The sequence below is a fragment of the Vicugna pacos genome, chromosome 7 (genome assembly GCF_048564905.1).
Source record: "Vicugna pacos chromosome 7, VicPac4, whole genome shotgun sequence".
Taxonomy (NCBI): Eukaryota; Metazoa; Chordata; class Mammalia; order Artiodactyla; family Camelidae; genus Vicugna; species Vicugna pacos.
In genome coordinates this window covers 29674037-29693527 of record NC_132993.1, presented here as the reverse complement: position 1 = coordinate 29693527, position 19491 = coordinate 29674037, and the positions used below count along the sequence as shown (strand labels likewise).

The window sequence follows — 19491 nt, the reverse complement described above, 5'->3', positions numbered from 1 at the left end:
TACATGCTCTTGAATCTCTTTGACTTCCCTTCTTCTTAGTGTAACATCTTTCTTTGTAGTTTAGAGAGTAAACAGAAATCTAAAATGGTCACCCATTTTTACCTCCCTACTTCTGTTGTAAATGATGAAATGGTCTTTTCAGCCTATGGTCTTGATCCCATTCTTCCCCACATCTTCAAACATCTTGCTCCAACCATCCCACCTTCCCTACCAACCTCTCCCATCTTTAAAATCTCTGTTGCCTTTTTTCATTCAGCGCTTACTCAATTTACTGTGTCTTCTAGAGAAAAATAAAACACTCATGTCACACAACCTGATGGTATCCTTAATACACAGTTACTTGGAATAATTCATTCCTATTTCTGCCTTACCTTTAAACGAAGAATTCTTGAAATTGTCCAACTCATTTTTCCTACTCTCATTCATTCTTTAACTCATTCAACTTAAGCAGTCTGTTCCCGGCTCCCAAGAAAGTTTCCTCATGCCAGTCTTATGAAACCTCATTGCCAAATCTGACAGACACTTTTATTCTTATCCCACTTGACTCCTCTGTAAGATTTGACACCTTGCTCCTCCTTTCTTGAAATTTCTCCTTAAGCTTCTGAAATACCGTTCAAACCCTGTATTTAGCCTTTAGATATAACGTTTAGATTCTGGTCTTCTTTTGGGTTCCATCTGAATCCCTCCTTTCTACTTACAGAACGTGCCCATGGGTGATCTCCATCCCCCCAACTTCAAATACACTGATGGACCAATAGTTCATAAATTGCTATCTCTGACTCTCTCAACTACTGTGCCCATGTTGCTAGTTACCTTAGAAACACTGTCACTTGTCTGACCAAAGACACCTCAAAATTATTAATGGAACTATTATTTTTGCCACAAAACTCTTCTCTGCCCTTGTTTATGACACCCAAGATAGATAGTTTTCAGCCATCCTTGACTTCCCAGTTTCTTCTGTGGTCAAAATCCATGTTGAAGTGGTGTCACATAAATTTTATCTTCTTAATATCTTTCTAATCTAGTCCTTTCTTTCTGTTTTATATATACAGCCATAGTCTTTGTTTAGGATCATTCTTTCATGTATTCATTCCATTATCTTTTCTTCAACAAATCCTTACCAAATGCCATGTAATGGCACTATGCTAGGGACTGAAAATAGAGCTTATAGTCTAGTGGGAGATACAGATAAGTAAATCACAACACAGCATTATAAAGTAGATGAGAGAAAGTCAGGTTTGATGTTAATAGCACATGAGAGAGTTTCTAACCCCTTTCTGGAAGGCAAGAGAGATATTGGAGAATGACTCCTAGAAGCAGTGTTACCTAAGATGCAACTTAAAGGGAGAGTAAGAGTTAACCAGGTGTAGATGAGAGCAGGAGTGTCTCATAAAGAGGAATCCACGTGTGCTGAAACCCAGAGTGGGAGAGCACATGACTTGCGTCAACAACTCAAAGTAGGGTAGGGTTGCTGGAGCCTGGATTTCTTGGCAGGTGATGGCAAGTGGCAAGGCTGGAGAAGTAGGCAGAAACTTAATCATGCATGGCTTTTAAGCTGTGCTAAGGAACTGAACTTTTTAAACATAAAAGTGACATAATCAGATTCTCAATTTAGAAAGCTGTCTCTGTTACATTGGGGAATGGATGGCCAGGGACAAGAATGAAGAGAGAAGACCAGGTTGGAAGCTTTTGTAGTAGTCCAGGCAAGAAGTGCCTATAGGTTGCAGTAGGGATGGAAGCAGGTGGACATATTTAAAACATCTGTAGGTAGGAGTCAAGGATGATGTCCTGAAAATGTGAGAAATGTTAGGCACCAAGATAGGATACAGAGTGGAAGAACATGCTTCTTGGGATTAGATTCAGGTGCCAGAAGGATATTCAACTGCTCCTTCTTAATCTCTTTGTCTCATTCACGCTACTACACAATCAACTTAATTGTTCTGTGTATAATCTGTTGTCTGAGTCCGCCTGCTACAAAGTAAGTTCCACAACAGCAGGAATGTTTGTTTTGTTTACTGATGTAGCCCCAAGCACCTCGCACGTATTACATTCTCAATAAATATTTGTCAGATTCAGTCTTGGATAGTTGTTGGACATACAAAACTGATGCCTGAGAGATGGATTTCTGGACTCTTTGGAGGTAAAGAGATGAAGATACAGATCTGGGAGTATTCACTCTATTGTAAATCTTCATCTTCTATTGTCTGGAAAGATGCAGTGACCTTCTGATATGTCTTCTGGCCTCTAGTTCCACTCACTACACTGTCACCGAAATTATCTAATATATAGTTATAAGTATGCTGCTTTTCATGTCCTGCTTAAAACCTCCCAGTGACTCTCCACAACAGACACAGTGCAGACCCCTCAATAGAATGTATAAGACTTTCAATGATATGCCCCAGCCCAACCTTCCAGCTTCATCTACCCCCATCCGAGCCCACACAACCTCTGTGCCAGTTACAGCTTCCTGAACAGCCCTGCACGCTCTCTCCAAGGTGCCTGCCTGTGTGTCCTCTCTGTCCAAAGTGTCTGTCCCCTGCCACCTCTGTGCCTGAGCAACTCCACCTTATCCTGCAAGTAATATCTCCCCTCTTGGCCTTGCCTCTGTCTGCCTTAGTTAGCTCTTCTTCCCTGTGTTCCTCCAGAAATGTGCAGCTGTCTGGAGTGCACAACCTGGAGGGCAGTGGGACAGGAGACAAGAAATGCCAACCCCTGGGCAGCACCTGTACAGTTAAAAGGTTTTTTTTAACGTCTTGCCCTCTTCTCTCTCTTTTTGTTTCTCTCTCTCCCTCAAACACACATAACACACACACACACACACACCTGCCTTGAATTATTTTTCTTGAATTGATCGGTTATTTAAATGCACAGTGCAATCCTGCATAGTTGTTTTTAAGCTGTCCTAACCTTTTGTTTTATTGATTTTTCAAGGATCCAGAGTGTTTACTGAGTTTTAGATATTGGATTCTGTACTTATGTACTTATCTTTCTGTACTGTTCTATTTTTATTAGAATAGCTTTGCTGCATGTGTCTTTGTTCATTTAAAAGTATTTAAAATTTTTGTAGAAGGTTTGATTTGTTCTTTTATACTCTGATTACATACTGATCTCAATATCATGATATTTTTATACTTTTAATTTTTCTCTCAACATTGTTAGAATTGTATTATGTTCACCTAAGGAATCCACATCTATACAAAAATATGGCCAGCTTTGTTATTCCTTCCATTCACATTATTTTCTTGATTTCTAAAAGTTTTTTTCTACTTTGACTAAAAAAAAAAATGTCATACATTGACAAAATTCACCTTGAAAAGGGTCCTTAGTTCATTTCGCTGCCAGAGAGTCTACTTGCTAACTTTGATTTCCAAGAAAAGTTCTAAAGTGTGAGCAAAATAAAATTCAGACATACCCTAGGAACTAACTGCCAGTAGTGTCAGGGAGTGCCCACCTCACTTGACCACTCCATATTTCAGGGTCACAGCCTAGCCTTTGGCACCTTTATGCCTATCCTCTTTGTTTCACTTTCTCTGGGTGCTGATTTCTCTTTCTTTCATGACAGCTGCAATGACACAAATGGGGTCCCCTCACCACCAGAATTCCTCCTCAACCATTTGATTTCTGCTTTAGGCAACACCAGAGGAGACTGAACCGTTGTATAAAATCAGTCCTGAGCACAGTTCTCCCCATTTGAAATTTACCATGCCTTACACCATGGACATTTTCAAACACCAAGAGAGGGAAATGTCTGATTCATTAGTGAGTAATATACTGGCTTCCTTTCCAACTTGTCTCACTTCAGTGGTTCACATTCTGACTATTCAGTCAGGGTTATTCTATTCAAACCCTGTATTTGAATGCAACTGAAAAAGGTTGCTAGGCTTTTTTTTTTTTAATTTGTGAGCTTAGAAAGATATTTCTCAAATGTGATTTGTGGATTTGTGTTATTCAGGGTTCCTGGATTAATTGAACAAAATCTGGTAGCACTTCTGCATGATCTGAACTATAAAATTACACCTATCCATTAGGCTGAAAAAATATTTTTAAACAGTTTTAGAGGATTTCAAGCATCTTCACACTTTCCTAACATTGAAAGTTCAGTCCACATTTTCAAGAGCAGTGATACATTTTTATCTGACCTACAGCTTATTAATGAGACAAAATGCTGTCTATCAATCAAGTCTCTGGCAGTTCAGCGTATCTTTCTGAACAGGACTTTTTACAGTGCGCGATGATAAAACAAATGTCCGTTTATTCTTCTTTCCCAGAAGTTGAATACTTTCAGCCATTCTTAAAAGGACAAAGATATTTACTAACAGATTATGACTTTGTGAGGGATAATCTTGAGAATATAATGGCATTCTATTCTTTTTATCTTTACCCTTACTATATCACACTTGGATAATGATCTCAATCATATATTACAACTGGAAAATGCAAGTTGGCTTTTTCTTATGCTGTGATTCAATCATTTTCACCATTTAAAATGTTTATTGGAAAAAGGGATGCAATATTAGATAAGAATCTGAATAAAAGCACTATTTAAGTCTCTTTCAAAGAAACAACATTTGTGTACTACTTGAGTCAGTATTTAGAGGAGCCCCTAAAACATTAAGTATAACAAAAGAAAACTATTTTTGTACCATGTTTAACTTGTTTTCTTCTATAGCAAGCTATATCTGAATTTTAACAAACTGTTTTATTATAAATAAAGTATGCAAATCAACCTAGGAATACTTTTCTCTTTTTCAGAAATTTCATGTCAGTGACAGGCTGCCATATAATCTTTAACTTTTCTCTACAAGCACACAAATCTCCCTTGATTTTTAGTAAAAAAAAAAGAAGAAGAAGAAGAATCTTTACTCCTTATATAGTCCTACCTTCACATGGTATTTCAAACCACCTGCTAGTAACAGGCTACCCTGATAATCATTTTGAAAACAGCATGTTTTAGACACTCAGCATCAAAACAAAAAATGTCCGTAGTTTGGCAACATGTATGTGCTATAAAAAGTGTAAAAAGTGCTCTTGCACCCCAACAGATAAATAGGTTTGGCCAAAATCTTTTCAATCTGAGTTCTGTTAGTAAAAAGGGTGACTATTCCATTATTTTTCTGTATTTGCTTACAACCCATATTGTCATAAAACATACATTCATGGGACATAATTATACTAAAAAACTTATTCATTGTTTATCTGAGATTCAGATTTAACTGTGCATACTGTATCTTTATTTGCTAAACCTCAGTGTGAGCGTGGGTTTGCTCCTCTTTAAAAAGATAAAGTAATGATTCCTTATTTGTTGTTCTTCCTTAGTGTGGTAGTCCCTTATCATGGCCTTTGTGTTGGAAGACAATTTAAGAAGGAATTCAGGAACTTAAAACAGGTTTACAGGAAAACCACAAGATGGCCAAAGAGTAGGAAAATGAGAAATAACAATATTTAAACTGTAGATGAGAGGGCTGAGGTGATGAAAAAGTTACCAAGTATTTGGAGTGGGCTTACCCAGTGGACTGTGCCAAATTCCTCATTTTTGATGAGGGCAGGCAAAAACTGGCTAAGAGACAACTTAGAATGATAGGCACAGTAACTGTATTTACTGAATGCCAGAGTATGCTTCATAATTGAATAATTCATCTCTAACCCTCCTGGTCAACCCTCAAATGTGTACCATTATTATCCCCATGTTTTAGATGAAGAAAGTGACACTCAAGGTCAGAAGGTATATCAACGGTAAGGCCCAGATTCACATCACACTGAAGTGTGGTGACACCAAAGCCCGTACTCTCTCTTCTATACCCCACCTCTTCTCCAGAAGGTTTTATGAGTTACTGGGAAGAATGTTGTCAAGCAAACCAGTCTGGAACTATTAGACATAAAATTGACTCATGGGTATTTTGAATCATTTAAGTGTGATCATATAAAAGAGCAGTTGTATAGGCTGAAAAATCCTGATGATTTCTTCTGTCTCTTACTATTAGAAATTGTCAAGACTGTGTCTGGTTACATTAGATGGGATTTTTGCCATGGTGTATTTTATCTTTCTATAGTCAGCTTAGTCTTTTTTGATGATAACACTAAGTGTTAAGTCTTTAGGCATAAAAATCAAATGTTCAACAAAGCATGTTTGAAAATTTGCTTTCTCAACAATTCAGTAGATCCATTCACTTTTCAATTTAGGCTACACATTTAGATTTTTAGCATCTATCTTGCTGTACTCAAATCAACAGACTGTACGGCTTTTAAGGGTAGAAATTCTCAGTTTCTAGACAAAGGCATGGTATGCAATGGGAGCTCACAAATATTTGATTAATATTATGTGCTAGAATAGGACTCTTCATAAGCAGTGAGTGTTTATAAATACAGTATTTTAAATGTCAGTAGGAATCTCCTGTTGGGACCTTCTTCCCTTAACTTTGTTTTTATGGGCCTGCTTATACAATTAATGGAAATAATTTAAATGTAAACAAGGCTAAGGCTTTTCCTTAGGATTTCATTCTGGCAAGTCCTCCTGGAGATTTAGCCATGACTGTTTTTATGATTGCAATTTCCTTAACATGGAGCCTCAGCCATTTTCCATCACCATAAATCCCTTTTATACACTTAAAAGCAGAATTGAAATGTTTTCTAGATTTTATATCTTGACTCTTCACTTAGATACATTATTTCTATCTTGAGATTATGTTAAGTAAATATTGCAGAAGAATTTGAACCTATAGAGCAGGAAAAAAACTAGTATATCACCTAAGAAATTTTAACTAGTAGATATGTTTCCAAATGCAAAGTGATATATTTAAAGTAATTATTCAATTAAATAAAGGCCATATTTTCCAAATACTTGAATAGTTTACATAAAGTTTTTTTATGCACTTGACCGTGTATTTGAATTCACAAGTTTATAGAATATTCAAGTGGATATTGTTTTTAGGACTTTTTCAGAAGCAAGGAATAAAAGAATCACAATGAAACTGAAGATGAAAAAAAGAGAGAAAGAAAGGAAAAAAATGTTTACTAGCTCCCATTAGCTAAAGACATCGTGAACACAGATGTTCAGATAATAGCCTTAGTAGCCTGCCTTCTCCATGGCTAGGATCTCCTGCCCCTTGGGTCAGTTTCATACCCAGGCAGGCTTTCTCCACATAGCACAAAGATGGTCATCAGACACTCCAAGTTAACATCATCTTTAGTGTTTTTGAGAGAGAAAGGTCCTCTCCCAGTATCTATATTAAACCCCAGAGGACTCTGATTGGCCCTGCTTTAGTCACGTGCTCACCTCTGACCAAGTTCTGGGTCAAAGGAATAGAATTCACTGAAAGGCCAGCCTGCTTTGCAAGCTCACCTTGTGGTGAGGAGATGGGCCACGTGATTGACAGCCCCATTAGATAGGAGATGGAGAATTTTCAAAAGAGTTGCCAGTAGAGAGAGTGAGTGCTAGACAAGGAAAAACAAATGTTTACTAAAATGTTGTGCCTTTAGAATAAAAATCTTTTCCAGGAAATGCAAATAATTTGAAACAGTTCAAATAAGCATCATACTCTCAAAAAAATTAGAAACACACTCATATCACATTTTAGATAATATTTTAACCTCTTTGAATCTCAGTTTTGTCATGAAATCATGAGAGTTTTCTCTGAGCACATAGGAGTAATGCTTACCTTCTAAAAAATTGTGCAGATTAGAAGAGATAATTAAAAGAGATGTAACTGACAGTATCTTGTAAAGTACTGTCTTTATAGTTACAAATATTATGATTTCTAAGAAAGGAATACCTAAAGAAAGCAAAGTTACCCATGTCAAAGTATGGGAAGTCTCTCTTACAAAATGTATTCCATGACACCTGTTGTGTTTTTTCACGAGGAATCAGGACTTGAATATAACACATGTATATGCTTTGCAACAGATTTTTGTTGATGAGGATGGTGATGGTGACAGTAGTAGTGGTGATAGGCACAGGTAGTTACTCAATAAATTCTTTGAGAATTAAATGTATTTCTAGATTTCTAGAGCATGAAAAAAACCAGTGTAAGCTAGTTAAATGAGAAAACTGGAGGTATATAGTTTGTAGAGTCTTACGGTTAGGTTGAGCTGATATTTGTAGCTAAAAGAGCATGCCTCTTTAAAGGAAATACTCCTAAATGCCAATAGTTTAATGACCAAGGTGCCATTGAGCTAATCATTTCTAGGAAATGTTTTGCCAGTAAGATTATCTTAACTATCAATTGAAAAGAAATAGAGAAATGTTTTATGAATGATTCAGTTTCACCTGCTTTGTGCATGACATTTTAAGAGAATGAATTAGTCACTCTGTTTGAATCATCTTTACATGTTCCTTTTGGTAAGAAATTCAAAGCTGGTTAAATGGCCAGCACTATTTCAGAAAGAAAGAAAAAAAAAAACAAACAGGAAAAAGACATTTTATATTGAAAGCCTGATCCAAGTGCATCACAGGAATAAATGTATCAAGGCAAAAATATATGAAAGATGAAAGTATTTCTGGTGTCACTATCAACATAAATATTAAAATTGCTCACACAGCCTGATCTGGCAGATGATGTAGATAGAGAAAAGATAGCAATATATGCCAATTCAATGGCACTGGAGTAAAATGTAATTGTAGAAAAACAATGTTGAAAATTATTAAGAATCGAAAATTCTTTGGAGTTCATTGGTTCAATCCAGGGACACACTTGTAAGTATTTAATAACCATCACACTAGGAGGGAAAAAGCCCTGATTTGTAGTGTTTGCCAATTTCTGTGGTGTAACTACTTCCTCCATATCCTTAGCTGGTTCCAGAGAACTCCAGCACACAACTTGTTCAACAATATAATTTCACAAATGAGAAAACCTCCAAGGCCAACGGAGTGGGGTGACTAGCTTTGGATCACACAACTATTTAGCTGCAGTCTCAACTAAAACTTGAATCTGCCTCCCCTGCTCCCATGCTGTGCTTCGGTATTGTGAATGCATTGTGAGGAAAGGACCAGGGCTGATTGACTGGTAAGCCCACCTGACTACCCCTAGTCTGGTTAAATTCCCCTTTTGAGGGGCTCTCATAAACCTTTCCATGTTAAGTTTAAACTGTAATCTGTCTACCTCTGTTACTAGTCTGAGATCTCAGTCTGCCTCTCCTACTAGTCTGTCAGATCTCCAATCTGACAACTGGAAAGTGTTTTACAATCCTTTCTTCATTTCTTACTAACTTTAGTTTGCATGCCCTGCTGTAGGTATCTAAACCTCCTCCTTCACCCTGACGTCCTTGGTCACTCCTCTGTAACCATCAATTTCAGCACATGGTCATATACCCTCATTTATTTTTAGAACACTACGATCATACTTCTTCAGTGTCCCTATATCTTTACCTGATTTCTCATTCTCTTCTGCTGCCTCAGAAAGACTGACTTCTCTTATGCTTCAGGGCTCTTGGGAATACCTCTATTTGATACCTTGGAATGTAGGCCCAACAATTTTTATCTCCCTCATTTGCCTTCTTTGTTTTCTCCACTTCTCTAGGCTCAACTGCTTGCATTTTTCCTGTGTAATGTTCTCTCTCCTGCTACTACATCTTTGCACAAACTGCTCTTCCACTAGGAATTTCCATTCTTTATCTTCCTTCACAGCACAGCTTTAGCATCATTTCCAGGCTGGCTGGTTGCCCTCCCTACACACTTCTATTATTTCTGTCAGTCCATTGCTATCATCAAGTGACTGTGACCTTCCTGGGAAAAGGCACCGTGTTTCTGTGTTCCCAGCACCTACCACAGTGCTTGTCCCTTAGTATATAACCAACAAATATTAGTAGAATAAAAGGAGACCTACAAGTAAGCATATGTCTTTCCTGTAACTTAAAAATAAACTACTCTTGACCCTGATATTGCCTTCTGCTTGTCATTCCTTTAACAAACATTATACTTCCTTATCACACATTCCCTTGCAATTTAGCGTATGATACCATTATTGAATCTACTGAAACTACTCTTGTGAAGATCAACCAGGAACTTCTGTGTGAACCACATCCACCTTTGTGAGCCCTTCACTTGCCTTCTATGACACAATGCAATATTGATTCTCTTGACACCTTCCTGAACTTACCTTCGTCAATTCCGTCACAGATTTCTCCAAAGCAGGTATTCCCCAAGATCGGGTTCATTTGCCTTTTCTCCATTCACCATGCCCCTCCATGAACATACTCATTCTTGGTTTTAACCATCACCTCTGTGCAGATAACATGTAAAATTTATTTCTTTTCCAGCTAGAATCCTTATTACTCTGCTAAGATCAAGTTCTGAATTCTCATTCTTTCTAGTGCAGAGATGGCAGATACTTGACACTCATGCTTCTACTTGTCACTGTATCATCTAAGCTGGATATTATTGTCTCACCCAAGACCAATCACACCACTTTCCCAGTAAGAGTAGGCTTCTCCTCAAAATCCTTCTCATTATTCTCCTCTGTTGCTTGGCCCAAATGCTCTATCTGCTTGGAATCATCAGTCTTCACTTATTCCAGACACCTGCTTCCTGGTGAACAATGTAAAACATACTAGTCATCCCTGTAGTAGAAGATTTTTATTCATTTCTCAACAACACAGCAAACTCAACATATTTAAAGCCAACTTATCATATTCCTTGATCTTTAGCCTAACTTCCTCCTACTGACTCTACTGAAGCTACTCTAATTGTGTAACTTTTTCCACTTTTCCCCAGATGATGCTAGTTATCGTTGCCTTCTTTGTGCTCCACCGATTTAGATGTCAAATCTTATTTATTCAAATACGTCTTTCATTCATCCCTTCCTTTCTGTTCTTGGCGCCACCATCTTGGTTCTGGCCCTTTTTACCTGGTTATTGGTTATAATACGTGTCATCTGGTCTTCCCATTGCCAGGTCCTCCCTTCTCTAAGCCACTTTGCCTCCAGATCAATCTTCCTAGAGTAAAACCTTGCTTATACACCTCTCCAGCTCAAAACCCTTCAATGACTTTCTATTACCTCTTAAATAATGCCTGCAGTACCTTTCAATTTAGTAGAGCAAAATTATCTTTGGATTTTGGAGTCAAAAAGATTTGGATTCAAGTTCTGGCTACTACACTTATCTGTTCTGTGACTTTGAACTTATTGTTTAATTTTTATTCACTCATTATCCAACATGTATTTATTAAGTACCTACTGTGATCTAGGTTCTATGTGAAGTCCTTGAGATAGAGTGATGAGCCAAACAGACATTGTCATTGCTTTTGGATCTTACCACACATTGGACTTGTCTGTATTTCTCGTGATCATAGTAATCCTAAGTACAGGCCACGCCTTCCTCTCTTGGTGCTTTTAGCTTTTTGTTTGTGCTATATAGGGTGTTACAGTGCTGTGTATTATAGTAATTTCTATATATGTGTTATTTCTCAACCACATTGTAGGTTCACTGAAGAGTAAGCACCATATCTCATTTCCCACAGTGAAAGCACAGAGCCATACACTTACCAGTTGCTCAGTGAATTCTGTTGTGATTTTGTAGATCTAGAGCTAGTCTTCAGCATAGTTATAATGCCTAGTATGTTTTTAGATGCTCCCTTTGTCCTGTCAGAATTGTGCATTTTTTTTGAAAAAGGAAAAAAAAAGTATAACTATTTGGTTTCTATTCCTTCTAACACCTCTCCTTTCCAACCGACCACCCTGCCTATAGCTATTATAAGTAGAACTCAACAGTGTTTATAACTTGTGCACCTTAAGTTTCTAAACTTGAATAACAAGTCCACTCATGCTTCCTAGTAGAAATACTGCCCATGTGCAGACAGTGGAATGTTAAAATAATGTTCTGTTATAACTAAATAGCTTTTGACTTGGTAATGAACAATATGTTGTTTTTCCCTAGGAAATAATCCTAGGAGTTTAATCCTAAAGACTATATTTTATTTTATACATTTTCAGCTTGCTGTTTTTATGTTCCTGGTGAACTTACATTAAGTTAAGCATTTGTCTATCCAAAACAATAGGTCGGTTATAGCCAAATTGTAACCATACCTTTCCTCTACACACAAATCCTATAAACAGCATGTGATTATATTGCTTCTAGAATTTATGATTGTTTTCTTCCAAAAGGAAGCTAAATTTAGCCCAGTAATTCTACATGCTCCTAAGGAAACAATGCCTGCTGTGATTTCTAGAATAAATGAATCTGAACCACAATTCCTTTACTTGACTGAGAAAATTTAAATATCAACATAGTCATTAACCACAGATATTAAACCACATTAAACAACCAGCAAGGGGTTAAGGAGGAAATTTTCTATGTTTCTGACTTCACCGCTGAATGAGTCTTAACTTAGTTGCTGTATCGTTCTTAATACAGAACATTGTTTGTATCTCATAATGGTTCTCAAAAATCACTCGTTCATGGCTTGAGTTCTAAAATTAAACTATGTAGAGTCATGTCCAACTGCACAATGCATCTTTATGTGAAACCAGCTAGAGTTTTTTGTTTTCACTCGATGTAAAAATTCCAGTAAGGAAGATTTGTTTCTAATAGTTTAATTGGTATAGTTCTTTCAGTTTCTTCTTCTTTGTTTCTAATGACAACTAAACTGCTCTTGCCTTGAATATGTTTTGGCAGATAAACTTCTCACTATGAAGTCCCCTGCTGTGCTTGCACCTGGCATCCTTGTGCTTCTGTTTACCTTGGTGCAGAAGAGCAATGGAGAGTGTAAAGAGGCACTAGTAAAGTCCAGGATGAATGTGAACATGCAGTATCAGCTTCCTAACTTCACTGCGGAAACACCCATTCAGAATGTCGTTTTACACAAGCATCACATTTACCTTGGTGCTGTTAACTACATTTATGTTTTAAATGACAAAGACCTTCAGAAGGTTGCTGAGTACAAGACCGGGCCCGTGCTGGAACACCCACATTGTTTCCCATGTGAGGACTGTAGCCACAAAGCCAATTTATCAGATGGTGTTTGGAAAGATAACATCAACATGGCTCTGCTTGTTGACACATACTATGATGACCAACTCATTAGCTGCGGCAGTGTCCACAGAGGGACCTGCCAGCGACACGTCCTTCCACCTGACAATACTGCTGACATACAGTCAGAGGTTTATTGCATGTACTCCCCACAGACAGATGAAGAGCCCGGCCAATGTCCCGACTGTGTGGTGAGTGCCCTGGGAACCAAAGTCCTGCTGTCTGAAAAGGATCGGTTCATCAACTTCTTCGTGGGCAATACCATAAATTCTTCTTACCTTCCAGATCATTCATTGCATTCAATATCGGTGAGAAGGCTAAAAGAAACGCAAGATGGTTTTAAGTTTTTGACAGACCAGTCATATATTGATGTTCTACCTGAGTTCCAAGATACCTACCCCATTAAGTATGTCCATGCCTTTGAAAGCAACCATTTTATTTACTTTTTGACAGTCCAACGGGAAACTCTAGATGCTCAGACTTTTCACACAAGAATAATCAGGTTCTGTTCCGTAGACTCTGGATTGCATTCCTACATGGAAATGCCTCTGGAGTGTATTCTCACGGAAAAGAGAAGAAGGAGATCCACCAAGGAGGAAGTGTTTAATATTCTCCAAGCTGCATATGTCAGCAAGCCTGGGTCCCAGCTCGCTAAGCAAATAGGTGCCAACCTGAATGATGACATTCTCTATGGGGTGTTTGCACAAAGCAAGCCAGATTCTGCAGAACCAATGAATCGCTCTGCTGTCTGTGCGTTCCCTGTCAAATATGTCAATGAGTTTTTCAACAAGATCGTCAACAAAAACAATGTGAGATGTCTCCAGCATTTTTATGGCCCTAACCATGAACACTGCTTCAATAGGGTAAGTCACACAGGTTCTCTACTTACAAATTATGAGGTACAAGTCAGAATAGGTATCAGTCTAGAAAAAAATATCAAGGGGTTTTTGGTGCTTGGTACATGGTATTTATCCAAAATATTTGCAAACTCTTTCCAAGAAAATTTAGAAATTGAATCTTCATTTAAAGGTAAAATCATAGCTTCAGAAAAAGTTGATGTGATAACTAAAAGTTTTCATGTTTGCCAACATTTTTCAGATTATTAAATTTATTTCTCAATATATGCTTTAGTAGTTCTGGTCAGATGTACATAAAGTTCAGCACAACAGCAATTCCTGTAAAACACAATTATTGAGATCCCATGCTGTCTTTACAACATTTAGAATAAGATACTCAAGTTAATTTGTGGGTTTTGAAGGCTGTTTTTTATGAGGCCCCATTTACTCACTGATGTATGAATGAATGGTCTATATTCTTGGCATTAAATAAAGAAGCTTAACTTAAAACAAGAAAAACAGCTTTTTAAATGTTGTTAAATAAAACATTTTTTAAAAGTGCTAATATCCTTCTCTGAATAAACTAGAAAACTAGACAGGAAACTTTTGCTCTCAAGTCCCTCCTTTGGAACTTGATTTAAATTCATGGACTTCCTACTCATAAATAGGCATGTGTCTACCAAGTTCTAATTTGGTGCTTTTTGCCTGCTTGATACTTGATTCTTATAGGTATAAATATTCGTGACTGATAATTTTTTGTACTTACATGAAATGATATTTTCACAGGAAGTGTTAGGGAAATTCTTTGTTGCTTTCATTTAGATATAGTAAAGGCTACCTTACACAGAGGATTTATCCTGCTAGTCATCAGATCACTTGGTACTAGAGAAGGAGTATCAAATTGGCAGTCCAGTGTGGCCTTGAGCTTTCTTGGTTTGGACCCAGACTTGAACATACAGACGTGGCTATGCTTCCTAACCTAATAACCACTAGCGATCATATTTGGATGAACAAACAGGATAGCTTTTTTTAAAGACAATTTGACCTTGGAAATGTACATCTCACTTACTCTAACAATATTCAGTCTGAGTAGTAATGGTTCTAATTACAAACAGAAAGCACACTAAACGTGTTCTTGATAAGAGAAAGTATATAATTTGTGTGGGGATACTAACAGCATATGAATTCAGAGACATTTAGTTCACTTTTGCTGAAATGTCTGGGATACTTCTCCAGATGGACTCTCCAAGTAATCTATTTATAAAGCTAGAAAAATACTTCTGAGAAAATGAATTCATCTTTTAGTGGACTAAAGACATCACTTCTTTTCTTCCCTCTCCAAAGTCTATGAATATATATAATATACATACATATATATCCCAAGTAAAACTTATTTATCCCTGAATACATTTAATATATGTTGTAAAATCTGTAGGAAACAATGAGATTACTCATGAGGCTTCCCCTTTTCATCACTAGAAAATACAAAAGAATGAAAAGAAACAAAAAGACTTTCAGAAACATGGAATTATGAAATAAAAGGGTAATATTAATAGCATTTCAGAGAGAACACTTTTCCCGTATCCAATAAATTGCTTGAGTAACACAATTTTAATAAAGAGTTTATGAGAAATTCCTGCAGGGCCTCAGAGCACATGACTTTGCTATTTAAATCTTGTTCTGTTAAAAATTAAGAAGAGATTTTACCTTACTAGGGTATATTGATATTTTATCTCATTGTTTTATTTTGTGCATTTCAGCCCCTAGGTGTGAAAGTATATATCAATTTTAGAAATTCTCAAAACATGGCTGAACTTTATCCTAACCCTTTGACTTTTTTAGTGTTCCAAGAGGAACAAAAAGGCAGGATTACCCAATGAAATTCAGGTCAGTTTTACTGCCCAGGAAAAATGCCCAAAATGCACCAACCACACCTGAAACCATTATCACTCCCATCGCAAAAATTCTTCTGGGAAACAAGATGGAACTTGCCAACATAGTCTTCTTATAAGGGAAGCCAACTTTTATACTAGCCAAATTCCATACAGGCAAATAACTTCAAATTTCCTCTATTTATTTGCCTGTTTATCTTCCCTGGTTACTAAAGGTCAAAATTCTTCTAAGAGTGAGACTATCCACATTCTCAGTTTTCATATACCCGCCACAGAATGACCCCAGATTGTTCCAATAATCAGCATACAATCATTTCCCAGGTTCATTTTGAAATGAAGGCACCTAGAGCCATTACTCACACAAAACCAAAATTATTTACAAGATCAAATAAGTTTGGAAAGACACTAAATAGTACAATGATTCCATGTTGTCTTGGCAAATTTACTTGGCAAAGATACCAGGTGACCCTTCTAACAATTTCTTGGAACTGCATTTTTATTTTGACATATCGTTTACTGAATAGACACATATATTGTAGTTTTGTTATTAACATGTCTAATCAACCAGATCTTTATGGAGGGACCCTTGTGTGCTCTGTGGACAAAGTTAAGAAAGCCGCAGCAGTAACTTTCCACCGAGGCTTCTGCCCAGTCTTCAGTTTAAGAACACATTCTAGGCAACAGGGGTTTTCTGGCCCTGCTTAAGCTTCCTTGAGCTTCCTTGCGCTTCTGCCCTAGTGCAAAAAGTGCTTCTATCACAAGACCAGACAGAGAGAGTGCCAGGAATGGATCTTTCAGATACTATGGGTCTAGCAGGTGTATTAGACCTGACTTGGTAATTTTAGATCATTTATTATGTTGCTTTTTCCACTCTCACATTTTATGGAAGTGTCTGGGCAAACTCTTCATATATGTCTTCCCATATTGGTGACATCACTAAAGTCCTCTTTTGAGTCATCTGATAGTTTCCAGAGCACATCGTCTTCACCTCTAAGTTATTTCTGCTTCAGAACTCTTTAATTCCACATGTGATGCTATTTCTGGAAACTTATTCCAAGCCACAGATATCCATTTATGTAATATTAGTGTTGATTATATCAGTTGTTCTATAAGAATATATTCTTAATCTTTATAATGTAACCATTTTGTGTGTTGCTTTTGAAAGTTATTTATAAAGGGTTTGTTTACAGTGATTTCCAACGTTTAGAATTATGAGATTATACACACACAAATGATTAAATCTTTAGTCTTAGATATCTTTACCACCTTTTTTACCCATTCATCATTCGATGATGAATAAGCATCCTAAATTAGTATTGATTGAAGTTGTTTTAGGCTAATGTGTGTTCCCTAAACAGCACATTATTATTCAAAATAAAGTAACTGAGAAAATGCCCTATAATATGGAGACTTTGTAAATCCCCTAATTTCAAGAGAAGAAACCCTTACCTTCAATTTGAGGATAAACTATTAAAAATCCATTTTAAGCACATTAACTGGAATCTTCAACAGTATCATATAGAGAATTTAGTAACATGACAATTATTCCAGGAAAAAACTAGAATCAGTACACATTGGCCTAGTTTCCTCTGAATAAGAATCAGTATAGAAAAAGGGAATTTTTGTCCCCAAATCAGCAACTATCCTGCTCCCTAAATTATAGTATGCTTACTAAGAGAAGTAGAATTATACATTTTGGAAAGATTTTTAATCAAAGTTGAAATAAAAAAGGATTCTTGAAGTATCTATCTCTCATCTACCCAGAAAATACAATTATCACATTATACTATGTTGCAATCCCATTATCAAAGTTTTGCTCTATGTGCAAGCATTTGAAAGAATGGAAATAGGTTTGTAGCAAATATTTTCACCAATATGTTGGTCATCTTAATGACCAATGATCGAGCAGTTGAAGGGGAAAAGCATGCAATTTGGTGCCAGACTTACCTGGGTGGAAGTCCTGGTTTCCTGTGTACCAGCTGTGTACTTCTGCCACATTACTTAATTCTTAGAGCCTCAGTCTCCTCATTCGCAACATTCCGGTAACAATACCTACTTCCCAGGGTTTTATAAAAATGTGGGATAATAAATATAAAGTGCCTGCCACAATAAGATGACCATAAATTTAGCTCTTTAGGAGGCAACATGGCCTAAGGAAATCAAAGAGATCTGGGTTCAGATTTGTACTTCACCATTTTCTATCTGTCTGGCCATGAGAGCATTATTTAAACTCTCTGAACCCATTTTCTTCCATGCAGGATTATTGTGTGGACAAGTGCAATAATGTTTGTAAAAGGCCCTGACTTTGTCCTTGGCACTTAATAAATTGCAGCTATTATTGTAAAGAGTATTTGTGTAAAGAAAGTAAAATTCAAATTATTGGATTGTTTTCCAGAAGAAGAACATTCTGATTCTATTGCTTATGAGAGTCTTTCACTACCCTCACTAACTGTGAAGAGTGACGCACCTCCATAATGCTTAATTTTGTGTAAGTTCTCCTTCAGACTTAATAGTTTCAAAAGAAAAAAGGGAAGAAAAAAAGGAGAAGGTGGAGTGGTGATGGTTTGGTGGGTGGAGAGAAAGATAAGTGAATCAGAATTGTGCTGTATAGTCAAGCTAGAAGGTGTAAGGTGTGCTCCTTTCCCTGACTTTCAATTCTAACTACCTGTGGCACTGTAAGATACTATTATGCTCATGTAATTTAAGTTATATTATGTATTCAAATTTGCTGATAATGCAGCTTTAGAAAAAGTGAACCTCACAGGTTGTTTGTATCAAGTTTCCTTGTTTTTAAACCTCATTTATACTCAAATTCAAAGAGTAGCCAACTGCTTCCCAAAATAAAGGAAACTTAAAGTAGTAATTTTCCATCTCCGTTTCAGAGTGCCAAAGTTAAAGGGTCACCACTCAGAGCCATCAAAGGAAGAAAGCAAAATGATTAGAACAATTTTGAATGAAAACAAAATCAAAACAAGATGCAAACAAGGAATAATAGGAATAGGCAGAAAAATAAACATACAATGATGTTTCTTTATTACTATTATAAAGATGATAGATGAGTAAAATTGGATTACATTTAAGTTGTAATGGAAGAAAATAATTGCAGCCTTCCATCAGGAAACCACAAGGACCATTATTGATCTGTTATCCTCAGGGCATGTCTCATAATATTTAATAAAATAAACAAAGATTTATAACTCTTTATAGGCCATATATCTATAATCTCCCACACCAAACCATTTGAACTGGGAATGTGGAGTCAATGTTACAAATAACATCCATGTAATTATACTGTTTTGGCGTGTCTTATTTAAATAATCTAGCACTCTCAAGAGAACACATTTGTATTAGGGATGAAAAATGTAAAGTCAGATTTCAGGGCTTTTTACTTCCTATGTTCCGAAATGAGAGAATGTTACTCTATATGAAGAATGTTATTGAGGATTCTCCATTCTAAACACTAAATATCTTGGCCATATGCCAAATGTAGTAGTTACCAAAGCAAAATCTTGCAAGAAAGAAAATCCTTGAGGTATAAGGATTCAATATATTTTAAAAAAAACCTAAGTAGAAATTCATTAATTTTACACTTGATTCCTTTCCTTCTGTAAACTCTTCTTTATTCTCTCCCAGGCTCAGGGAGTTGCTGCTCCCTAACTTACTTATTTGAATTCTTCATGCTACCTGTCCCATGAAAAGTGCCATATTGCCTTATTTTATTAAAAGGAATTTAAAATATTTTCTTTCCAGAATTTTGTAACACTCTCTGACATCACAGGGCACACCCTGGGGATATTAGAAAACCA

General features: G+C 36.6%; 1 protein-coding gene across 2 annotated transcripts in view; it reads left to right on the top strand.

Annotated features, from left to right (window-relative positions):
- The window catches only part of MET (MET proto-oncogene, receptor tyrosine kinase), a 106283-nt gene that overhangs the window by 10365 nt on the left and 76427 nt on the right, over positions 1-19491 (top strand). For both annotated transcript variants that reach the window (XM_072964625.1, XM_006206171.4), the window contains exon 2: positions 12604-13820. In XM_072964625.1, coding sequence (XP_072820726.1) covers positions 12618-13820 — 1203 coding nt within the window. In that variant the 5' untranslated portion in view covers positions 12604-12617. The remainder of the gene's footprint in view (positions 1-12603; positions 13821-19491) is intronic.